The sequence below is a fragment of the Neoarius graeffei genome, chromosome 21, assembly GCF_027579695.1.
Source record: "Neoarius graeffei isolate fNeoGra1 chromosome 21, fNeoGra1.pri, whole genome shotgun sequence".
Classification (NCBI taxonomy): domain Eukaryota; kingdom Metazoa; phylum Chordata; class Actinopteri; order Siluriformes; family Ariidae; genus Neoarius; species Neoarius graeffei.
In genome coordinates, this window is record NC_083589.1 from 63490068 (window position 1) to 63502108 (window position 12041).

Below are 12041 nucleotides of genomic sequence, written 5' to 3' on the forward strand. Positions count from 1 at the left end.
AGACGTTTCACTCGTTCGGTCCAATATTAAATTTAATACCTCCCTTTCGAAAATTCCAGTCATTCCAAACAATTTAAGACGTTTTTAGGCCTTGAAAACCAAAAGTTGTATTTAAGACTTTTTAAGGACCCTGTAAATAAAGAGAAACACTGCTGCAACACAATGTCACATGAAACCTTTAACGCTTCCTCCACAGGAACAACTGAGGAATCCTGAGAGCTTCAAAAATGTTTCAAGCTTGTCGAGCTCCCTGATCTCTCAGCAGATCCAACCAGTCTAACAGTTAACAAAGACTCTTAGCTCGGACGGTATCTAGTTCCTCGTATCAGTGTGTTACAGTTATTACTAAAGTGAGCTTTCATTATAAATTACCATGAATTAAAAGTCCAGACAAAAATATTGAAACAATAATAATGATAATAACTCATTAGCGCAGACTTCACCTTTCTCAGTGATGTTCTGTGACGTTGACATTGTCGGGTTTTTTTGTTTTTTTCTCACCGTTTCAAATTCACTGACCAGGAAATGGAAAAGAAATTCCAAATAAATTCTGTAAGGAATAACACACACGGGCATGGGGCTACAGGAGAATAATTCACAAAGTGCTCTATTGCTTTTACACCACAGCAATTCACCAATGAGTTTTAACCTGTTAACTGATTTATAATCTGTTACCAAACGTCATGTTTTTTCCATTAATTTACAGTTACATTTAACACTATTTCCTGTTATCAATTACATTACAGCAGCGTTAAACCGTCGTTCTTTTGTTTTAATCTACACTCACTGGCCACTTTATTAGGAACACCCCTACATCCCCCTGCTGTTCTCTGCAGTTCTGTAATCAGCCGATCCCTCGCCAGCAGCAGCACGACGCATCAAATCCCACAGATACAAATCAGGAGCTTCAGTTAATGCTCACAATGTTCAAACATCAGAACGGGAAACAGTGTGATCTCACAGTGTGACTTTCTCTCACTGTGGTATGGGTGTTGGTTTGAGCCAGATGGACTGGTTTGAGTATTTCAGAAGCTGCTGATCTCCTGGGGTTTTCACACACAACAGTCTCTAGAGTTTACACAGAATGGTGCAGAAAACAAAAAACACTGAGTGAGTGAGCGACAGTTCTGTGGGTGGAAACAAACGCCTTGTTGATAAGAGAGGGTCAGAGGGGAATGGACAGATTGGGTCGAGCTTTTTTGCCAGGAAGGATATAGTAACTCATATAATCACTCTTTACAACCGTGGTGAGCAGAAAAGCATCTCAGCATGCAACAGCAGAAGAACACATTGGGTTCCACTCCTGCAGCCAAGAACAGGGATCTTAGAACCAACAACACGTTCCTATTAAAGTGGCCAGGGAGTGTGTTTCAGCTTTTCATGTTAGTAATAAACCACAAAGTGTAAACTTAAAGCTACGGCTTTCCCTCTGACTGGTACAAAGTGCTGACACTGGAGGCTCCTTCCATCGCTGTTTACATAAACGCATTCTCCTTACAGGAAACTTCACCACGCTCCTGTGAATGAGCCGTTACTATAGAAACAATACCGGATTCAAACAAGTGTATTAATAAAATAAAACTGATTTACGGCTACACCGCTGTTCGAGCTGCTATTAAAGAACGCTGCAGTAATACATTTATAACGTGGAGGCCAGTCAAAATAAATATCACTCTGTCTGAAGTTTATGCATTTAATAAACATTTAGTGTGTTGTATCTTGCTAAACGATGTTGAATGAAAATCTGATAACGCCAATAAAACCCTGGCAGTCTGTGAAAAATTATTTAATTTTACATAGCTGGACTGTACCATAACAATTCTCTGGGATGTGAAATTGTCCACATTCTGCCTGAGTCACTAATGTCCTGTAAAGAGAACACAGTCACTGATGTCATTTTAAACCCCAGGTGGAAAATGTGATGCTTTTGCCCCGCCTGCAACATGATCCGATGTTAACCAATGTCACTTTTCAGAGCAGTGTGACGGGTTATCTCGGCCACATTCATGCACACGAAGGACAATTTTACAGCCTTCTCCCACACACACGTCTCGCCTGTCTGTCCTGTCGCCTGTCTGTCTGTCCTGTCGCTGAGTCAGTGATTAGATTAGATTCTGTTGCAAAATTCAACACTTATCATCAAATGGCTGTCGTCAGCATACCATCGAAGACGCTACAAAATCCTTGAGCTGAATGTTAGACTGCATAATTTGTGCAACTTTTGTTTGGGGAATCTGAGATAATGTCTATTCACGCTAAAAATAAAATGTGGAATGTTGCAAAAAGCTCAGGCCAGATGTCTTGTGCTTTAAAATTGGTTTTGCTTCCATGGAGACCGTTCTCGCGAGTTAATCATTTGACGCATGAAATCTGCGGTTAACGTTTGCTTCCAGACATTTCTACCAAACAAATATCCGAGTGCTACATACATGTGTGTGTAGAGTCAGTGTTCAAGCTATAAAAACTCTTCAAGCTGCTTGGTATGGGTCACAAATCAACCTACACAGCAAAGTTATCATAATGAAAACAAATGCATACAGTATAATTAAGTATAAAGACAATCTGACAAACTTTAACGAGATTTGGTGACTTTTGAGAATCAGATAGTGCACTGTAAAAAATTATTTGTTGTTTTAACTTAAAAAAAAGTTAGTGCAAGGGCGGTCTTAAAATTGAGTTCACTGAAATTCACATAGTAAGTTAAATTGTTGTGAACTTACGGTATTAATTTCAGTGAACTCAAAATTAAGGCAGCCCTCACACTAACTTTAAAAAAGTCATTTTTTACAGTGTGGCTTTATTTAAGAAAAACTCTTTGATGAGATGAATCTAGTGTGATCTTGGCATTAACGACGTTCCTGGATTCGAGACGGTTCTCCAGGTCAGGTCGCGGCTGCTGGTTAAACGTGGTGAGAGAGCAGGTTCGCTTGCTTGACCTGCAGCGTGTAACGCCAACAAACAACCAATCAGTGATCATGATGGTCCTCAACGTCCAATCACTGATCACCATTACAGAGGAATTTTGCAAAATGTGGATGGTTGCTGGATTTACGTTACACTAAAAAATGACAAATTCATTCCTGTACAAGTTTTTCCTTAAAACTAAACTAATATATTTGACATTTACTCATTTCACAGGTGTTTTTATCCATTGAGCTGAGCAGCTGAAGGTTGAGTTCTTGCTCTGTGGCAACAGACAGCTTGGTGATGTTTAGAACCCTAACTGCTGATCAAACCCTGCGGTTCGAGCTCACGCAGTGCGGTTCGAGCTCACGCAGTGCGGTTCGAGCCGCACTCTCCTGTAAGAGCTTCTCTTCTGAGTGTTCATCACTGAAATGCTGCAGTTATTGTTTTATTTGGCCTGAGGATGAATCTGTATCCTGCATCCCATGCAAATGGGCATTTCTGAAGACACGGTCAGCAGTATATTAGCCGTAATTAGTTTAATAATCCTAATGAGCCTGTTGAGGTGTCGTGTCTTGCCTTGGAGTTTTGTTTTTATTCACTGATTTGTTGGAATTGACGGAAATGGGACGCAGCTGCGACAGGAGTGTTATACTCCTCTGAAGGAAATCCCATCACCTGCTTTCAGCGGAGAGTGAGGGATGAGGTGGAGATCCGCTCGGCCCGGGATCCGCAGCGTGAAACAGACTCTCAGCGAGGCGCCGGAAATTAGAAAGATTTTTATTTTCTTATGGCGACACATGAAGGCCCTGTGACCCCCCACTACTCTAACTGCCCCCCTGCAGCTGGACACAGACACAGAGACAGACAGACACAGAGAGACAGTCCGACCCCGGGCGCTGAATTTCCGGCCCGGTCCGAGACTCGGGTTCGCAGTGACGCAGCTGCAGCTCCCGCCACAGCACGGGCTGCTGGTTATTAGCGCTCTGCACTGCTGGTTATTAGCGCTCTGTACTGCTGGTTATTAGCGCTCTGTACTGCTGGTTATTAGCGCTCTGCACTGCTGGTTATTAGCGCTCTGTACTGCTGGTTATTAGCGCTCTGTACTGCACGGGCTGCTGGTTATTAGCGCTCTGTACTGCTGGTTATTAGCGCTCTGTACTGCTGGTTATTAGCGCTCTGCACTGCTGGTTATTAGCGCTCTGTACTGCTGGTTATTAGCGCTCTGTACTGCTGGTTATTAGCGCTCTGTACTGCTGGTTATTAGCGCTCTGTACTGCACGGGCTGCTGGTTATTAGCGCTCTGTACTGCTGGTTATTAGCGCTCTGTACTGCTGGTTATTAGCGCTCTGCACTGCTGGTTATTAGCGCTCTGCACTGCTGGTTATTAGCGCTCTGTACTGCTGGTTATTAGCGCTCTGTACTGCTGGTTATTAGCGCTCTGTACTGCTGGTTATTAGCGCTCTGTACTGCTGGTTATTAGCGCTCTGTACTGCTGGTTATTAGCGCTCTGTACTGCTGGTTATTAGCGCTCTGTACTGCTGGTTATTAGCGCTCTGTACTGCTGGTTATTAGCGCTCTGCACTGCTGGTTATTAGCGCTCTGCACTGCTGGTTATTAGCGCTCTGCACTGCTGGTTATTAGCGCTCTGTACTGCTGGTTATTAGCGCTCTGTACTGCTGGTTATTAGCGCTCTGTACTGCACGGGCTGCTGGTTATTAGCGCTCTGTACTGCACGGGCTGCTGGTTATTAGCGCTCTGTACTGCTGGTTATTAGCGCTCTGTACTGCTGGTTATTAGCGCTCTGTACTGCACGGGCTGCTGGTTATTAGCGCTCTGTACTGCTGGTTATTAGCGCTCTGCACTGCTGGTTATTAGCGCTCTGTACTGCTGGTTATTAGCGCTCTGCACTGCTGGTTATTAGCGCTCTGTACTGCTGGTTATTAGCGCTCTGTACTGCACGGGCTGCTGGTTATTAGCGCTCTGTACTGCTGGTTATTAGCGCTCTGTACTGCTGGTTATTAGCGCTCTGCACTGCTGGTTATTAGCGCTCTGTACTGCACGGGCTGCTGGTTATTAGCGCTCTGTACTGCTGGTTATTAGCGCTCTGTACTGCTGGTTATTAGCGCTCTGCACTGCTGGTTATTAGCGCTCTGCACTGCTGGTTATTAGCGCTCTGTACTGCTGGTTATTAGCGCTCTGTACTGCTGGTTATTAGCGCTCTGTACTGCTGGTTATTAGCGCTCTGTACTGCTGGTTATTAGCGCTCTGTACTGCTGGTTATTAGCGCTCTGTACTGCTGGTTATTAGCGCTCTGTACTGCTGGTTATTAGCGCTCTGTACTGCTGGTTATTAGCGCTCTGCACTGCTGGTTATTAGCGCTCTGCACTGCTGGTTATTAGCGCTCTGCACTGCTGGTTATTAGCGCTCTGTACTGCTGGTTATTAGCGCTCTGTACTGCTGGTTATTAGCGCTCTGTACTGCACGGGCTGCTGGTTATTAGCGCTCTGTACTGCACGGGCTGCTGGTTATTAGCGCTCTGTACTGCTGGTTATTAGCGCTCTGTACTGCTGGTTATTAGCGCTCTGTACTGCACGGGCTGCTGGTTATTAGCGCTCTGTACTGCTGGTTATTAGCGCTCTGCACTGCTGGTTATTAGCGCTCTGTACTGCTGGTTATTAGCGCTCTGTACTGCTGGTTATTAGCGCTCTGCACTGCTGGTTATTAGCGCTCTGTACTGCTGGTTATTAGCGCTCTGTACTGCACGGGCTGCTGGTTATTAGCGCTCTGTACTGCTGGTTATTAGCGCTCTGTACTGCTGGTTATTAGCGCTCTGCACTGCTGGTTATTAGCGCTCTGTACTGCTGGTTATTAGCGCTCTGTACTGCTGGTTATTAGCGCTCTGTACTGCTGGTTATTAGCGCTCTGCACTGCTGGTTATTAGCGCTCTGTACTGCTGGTTATTAGCGCTCTGCACTGCTGGTTATTAGCGCTCTGTACTGCTGGTTATTAGCGCTCTGTACTGCTGGTTATTAGCGCTCTGTACTGCACGGGCTGCTGGTTATTAGCGCTCTGTACTGCTGGTTATTAGCGCTCTGCACTGCTGGTTATTAGCGCTCTGTACTGCTGGTTATTAGCGCTCTGTACTGCTGGTTATTAGCGCTCTGCACTGCTGGTTATTAGCGCTCTGTACTGCTGGTTATTAGCGCTCTGTACTGCACGGGCTGCTGGTTATTAGCGCTCTGTACTGCTGGTTATTAGCGCTCTGTACTGCTGGTTATTAGCGCTCTGCACTGCTGGTTATTAGCGCTCTGTACTGCTGGTTATTAGCGCTCTGTACTGCTGGTTATTAGCGCTCTGTACTGCTGGTTATTAGCGCTCTGTACTGCTGGTTATTAGCGCTCTGCACTGCTGGTTATTAGCGCTCTGTACTGCTGGTTATTAGCGCTCTGTACTGCTGGTTATTAGCGCTCTGTACTGCTGGTTATTAGCGCTCTGCACTGCTGGTTATTAGCGCTCTGTACTGCTGGTTATTAGCGCTCTGTACTGCTGGTTATTAGCGCTCTGTACTGCTGGTTATTAGCGCTCTGTACTGCTGGTTATTAGCGCTCTGTACTGCTGGTTATTAGCGCTCTGTACTGCACGGGCTGCTGGTTATTAGCGCTCTGTACTGCTGGTTATTAGCGCTCTGTACTGCTGGTTATTAGCGCTCTGCACTGCTGGTTATTAGCGCTCTGCACTGCTGGTTATTAGCGCTCTGCACTGCTGGTTATTAGCGCTCTGTACTGCTGGTTATTAGCGCTCTGTACTGCTGGTTATTAGCGCTCTGTACTGCTGGTTATTAGCGCTCTGTACTGCTGGTTATTAGCGCTCTGTACTGCTGGTTATTAGCGCTCTGTACTGCTGGTTATTAGCGCTCTGTACTGCTGGTTATTAGCGCTCTGTACTGCTGGTTATTAGCGCTCTGTACTGCTGGTTATTAGCGCTCTGCACTGCTGGTTATTAGCGCTCTGCACTGCTGGTTATTAGCGCTCTGTACTGCTGGTTATTAGCGCTCTGTACTGCTGGTTATTAGCGCTCTGTACTGCACGGGCTGCTGGTTATTAGCGCTCTGTACTGCACGGGCTGCTGGTTATTAGCGCTCTGTACTGCTGGTTATTAGCGCTCTGTACTGCTGGTTATTAGCGCTCTGTACTGCACGGGCTGCTGGTTATTAGCGCTCTGTACTGCACGGGCTGCTGGTTATTAGCGCTCTGTACTGCTGGTTATTAGCGCTCTGCACTGCTGGTTATTAGCGCTCTGTACTGCTGGTTATTAGCGCTCTGTACTGCTGGTTATTAGCGCTCTGTACTGCTGGTTATTAGCGCTCTGTACTGCTGGTTATTAGCGCTCTGTACTGCTGGTTATTAGCGCTCTGCACTGCTGGTTATTAGCGCTCTGCACTGCTGGTTATTAGCGCTCTGCACTGCTGGTTATTAGCGCTCTGTACTGCTGGTTATTAGCGCTCTGTACTGCTGGTTATTAGCGCTCTGTACTGCTGGTTATTAGCGCTCTGTACTGCTGGTTATTAGCGCTCTGTACTGCACGGGCTGCTGGTTATTAGCGCTCTGTACTGCTGGTTATTAGCGCTCTGTACTGCTGGTTATTAGCGCTCTGCACTGCTGGTTATTAGCGCTCTGTACTGCTGGTTATTAGCGCTCTGTACTGCACGGGCTGCTGGTTATTAGCGCTCTGTACTGCTGGTTATTAGCGCTCTGCACTGCTGGTTATTAGCGCTCTGTACTGCTGGTTATTAGCGCTCTGTACTGCTGGTTATTAGCGCTCTGTACTGCTGGTTATTAGCGCTCTGCACTGCTGGTTATTAGCGCTCTGTACTGCACGGGCTGCTGGTTATTAGCGCTCTGTACTGCTGGTTATTAGCGCTCTGTACTGCTGGTTATTAGCGCTCTGTACTGCTGGTTATTAGCGCTCTGTACTGCACGGGCTGCTGGTTATTAGCGCTCTGCACTGCTGGTTATTAGCGCTCTGTACTGCTGGTTATTAGCGCTCTGTACTGCTGGTTATTAGCGCTCTGTACTGCACGGGCTGCTGGTTATTAGCGCTCTGCACTGCTGGTTATTAGCGCTCTGCACTGCTGGTTATTAGCGCTCTGCACTGCTGGTTATTAGCGCTCTGCACTGCTGGTTATTAGCGCTCTGCACTGCTGGTTATTAGCGCTCTGTACTGCTGGTTATTAGCGCTCTGTACTGCTGGTTATTAGCGCTCTGCACTGCTGGTTATTAGCGCTCTGTACTGCTGGTTATTAGCGCTCTGTACTGCACGGGCTGCTGGTTATTAGCGCTCTGCACTGCTGGTTATTAGCGCTCTGTACTGCTGGTTATTAGCGCTCTGTACTGCTGGTTATTAGCGCTCTGCACTGCTGGTTATTAGCGCTCTGCACTGCTGGTTATTAGCGCTCTGCACTGCTGGTTATTAGCGCTCTGTACTGCTGGTTATTAGCGCTCTGCACTGCTGGTTATTAGCGCTCTGTACTGCTGGTTATTAGCGCTCTGTACTGCTGGTTATTAGCGCTCTGTACTGCTGGTTATTAGCGCTCTGCACTGCTGGTTATTAGCGCTCTGCACTGCTGGTTATTAGCGCTCTGTACTGCTGGTTATTAGCGCTCTGCACTGCTGGTTATTAGCGCTCTGTACTGCTGGTTATTAGCGCTCTGTACTGCTGGTTATTAGCGCTCTGTACTGCTGGTTATTAGCGCTCTGTACTGCTGGTTATTAGCGCTCTGTACTGCTGGTTATTAGCGCTCTGTACTGCTGGTTATTAGCGCTCTGTACTGCTGGTTATTAGCGCTCTGTACTGCTGGTTATTAGCGCTCTGTACTGCACGGGCTGCTGGTTATTAGCGCTCTGTACTGCTGGTTATTAGCGCTCTGTACTGCTGGTTATTAGCGCTCTGCACTGCTGGTTATTAGCGCTCTGCACTGCTGGTTATTAGCGCTCTGTACTGCTGGTTATTAGCGCTCTGTACTGCTGGTTATTAGCGCTCTGTACTGCTGGTTATTAGCGCTCTGTACTGCTGGTTATTAGCGCTCTGTACTGCTGGTTATTAGCGCTCTGTACTGCTGGTTATTAGCGCTCTGTACTGCTGGTTATTAGCGCTCTGCACTGCTGGTTATTAGCGCTCTGTACTGCTGGTTATTAGCGCTCTGTACTGCTGGTTATTAGCGCTCTGTACTGCTGGTTATTAGCGCTCTGTACTGCTGGTTATTAGCGCTCTGTACTGCTGGTTATTAGCGCTCTGCACTGCTGGTTATTAGCGCTCTGTACTGCTGGTTATTAGCGCTCTGTACTGCTGGTTATTAGCGCTCTGTACTGCTGGTTATTAGCGCTCTGTACTGCTGGTTATTAGCGCTCTGTACTGCTGGTTATTAGCGCTCTGCACTGCTGGTTATTAGCGCTCTGCACTGCTGGTTATTAGCGCTCTGCACTGCTGGTTATTAGCGCTCTGTACTGCTGGTTATTAGCGCTCTGTACTGCTGGTTATTAGCGCTCTGTACTGCTGGTTATTAGCGCTCTGTACTGCTGGTTATTAGCGCTCTGCACTGCTGGTTATTAGCGCTCTGCACTGCTGGTTATTAGCGCTCTGTACTGCTGGTTATTAGCGCTCTGTACTGCTGGTTATTAGCGCTCTGCACTGCTGGTTATTAGCGCTCTGTACTGCTGGTTATTAGCGCTCTGTACTGCTGGTTATTAGCGCTCTGTACTGCTGGTTATTAGCGCTCTGCACTGCTGGTTATTAGCGCTCTGTACTGCTGGTTATTAGCGCTCTGTACTGCTGGTTATTAGCGCTCTGTACTGCTGGTTATTAGCGCTCTGTACTGCTGGTTATTAGCGCTCTGTACTGCTGGTTATTAGCGCTCTGCACTGCTGGTTATTAGCGCTCTGCACTGCTGGTTATTAGCGCTCTGTACTGCTGGTTATTAGCGCTCTGTACTGCTGGTTATTAGCGCTCTGCACTGCTGGTTATTAGCGCTCTGTACTGCTGGTTATTAGCGCTCTGTACTGCTGGTTATTAGCGCTCTGCACTGCTGGTTATTAGCGCTCTGCACTGCTGGTTATTAGCGCTCTGTACTGCTGGTTATTAGCGCTCTGTACTGCGGGTTATTAGCGCTCTGTACTGCTGGTTATTAGCGCTCTGCACTGCTGGTTATTAGCGCTCTGCACTGCTGGTTATTAGCGCTCTGTACTGCTGGTTATTAGCGCTCTGTACTGCTGGTTATTAGCGCTCTGCACTGCTGGTTATTAGCGCTCTGTACTGCTGGTTATTAGCGCTCTGTACTGCTGGTTATTAGCGCTCTGTACTGCTGGTTATTAGCGCTCTGTACTGCTGGTTATTAGCGCTCTGTACTGCTGGTTATTAGCGCTCTGCACTGCTGGTTATTAGCGCTCTGTACTGCTGGTTATTAGCGCTCTGTACTGCTGGTTATTAGCGCTCTGTACTGCTGGTTATTAGCGCTCTGCACTGCTGGTTATTAGCGCTCTGCACTGCTGGTTATTAGCGCTCTGTACTGCTGGTTATTAGCGCTCTGTACTGCTGGTTATTAGCGCTCTGTACTGCTGGTTATTAGCGCTCTGTACTGCTGGTTATTAGCGCTCTGCACTGCTGGTTATTAGCGCTCTGTACTGCTGGTTATTAGCGCTCTGTACTGCACGGGCTGCTGGTTATTAGCGCTCTGTACTGCTGGTTATTAGCGCTCTGTACTGCTGGTTATTAGCGCTCTGCACTGCTGGTTATTAGCGCTCTGCACTGCTGGTTATTAGCGCTCTGTACTGCTGGTTATTAGCGCTCTGTACTGCTGGTTATTAGCGCTCTGTACTGCTGGTTATTAGCGCTCTGTACTGCTGGTTATTAGCGCTCTGTACTGCTGGTTATTAGCGCTCTGTACTGCTGGTTATTAGCGCTCTGTACTGCTGGTTATTAGCGCTCTGTACTGCTGGTTATTAGCGCTCTGTACTGCTGGTTATTAGCGCTCTGTACTGCTGGTTATTAGCGCTCTGCACTGCTGGTTATTAGCGCTCTGTACTGCTGGTTATTAGCGCTCTGCACTGCTGGTTATTAGCGCTCTGTACTGCTGGTTATTAGCGCTCTGTACTGCTGGTTATTAGCGCTCTGCACTGCTGGTTATTAGCGCTCTGTACTGCTGGTTATTAGCGCTCTGTACTGCTGGTTATTAGCGCTCTGCACTGCTGGTTATTAGCGCTCTGTACTGCTGGTTATTAGCGCTCTGTACTGCTGGTTATTAGCGCTCTGTACTGCACGGTGCAAAAGGCGAGAGAGAAGCTGCACACGGAGCTCGTTACCTTCATTTGGACCTCCGCGGGTTTCCAGTGCGGCCTGAGCGCCTGCAGGAGCCGCAGCGCGCCGGGTCTGCAGTCCAGCTCGTCCACCGTCACGGCCAGCTTGGGCACAGCAGGAGCGCCCACAGGGACGTGGATGTAGTTCGCCATGGGTCCGCAGCGACAAGCTCCAACAATCAAACACACAGCGCCGCTCGCAAGCTGGAGGAAGAGCCGCTGGAGGAAGAGCCGCTGCAGCAGGTTCCGGATTAAACACAGCGGAGCCCCGGGAGCGGAAACTCAGCCCGGGCCACGCCTTCGCCCCGCCCCGCTCCGCCCCGCTCCGCTCCGCCCCGCCCCGCCCCGCCCCTCTCTCTGCAGGAAGAGCGCGCAGTGCATGCTGGGTCCTCTGTGACGCATCCCTTTCCCTGAGCTCAGGGCAAAGCAAAGCTTCCCGCAGAGTCTGACAAGACCTCTGCACATTTATTATTGATCATATATATACATATATTTTAAATTATTGATTGTTTACATTCTGATGAGAAAATGTGTTTCTCTTTGTTTGCTCAATACCCCAAGAAGAGAAAATAAATACTTTTTTGAGATTTAATATGATAATGATATTTGCATATGTATGTTTCAGAACAGTATTTTTGTCTCTTTTGTTACTGATTTACTTGTATACTGGATAGATAGATAGATAGATAGATAGATAGATAGATAGATAGATAGATAGATAGATAGATAGATTTACTTTATTGCTCCCAAGCTGGGAAATTGTTATGTTACAGCAGCAAGTTATCA

General features: G+C 47.4%; 1 protein-coding gene across 1 annotated transcript in view; it reads right to left on the reverse strand.

Annotated features, from left to right (window-relative positions):
- The window catches only part of etnk1 (ethanolamine kinase 1), a 67555-nt gene extending 56011 nt beyond the window's left edge, over positions 1-11544 (reverse strand). Inside the window, exon 1 of the mRNA XM_060903485.1 lies at positions 11262-11544. Coding sequence (XP_060759468.1) covers positions 11262-11408 — 147 coding nt within the window. The 5' untranslated portion in view covers positions 11409-11544. The remainder of the gene's footprint in view (positions 1-11261) is intronic.
- Positions 11545-12041: the final 497 nt, after the last annotated feature.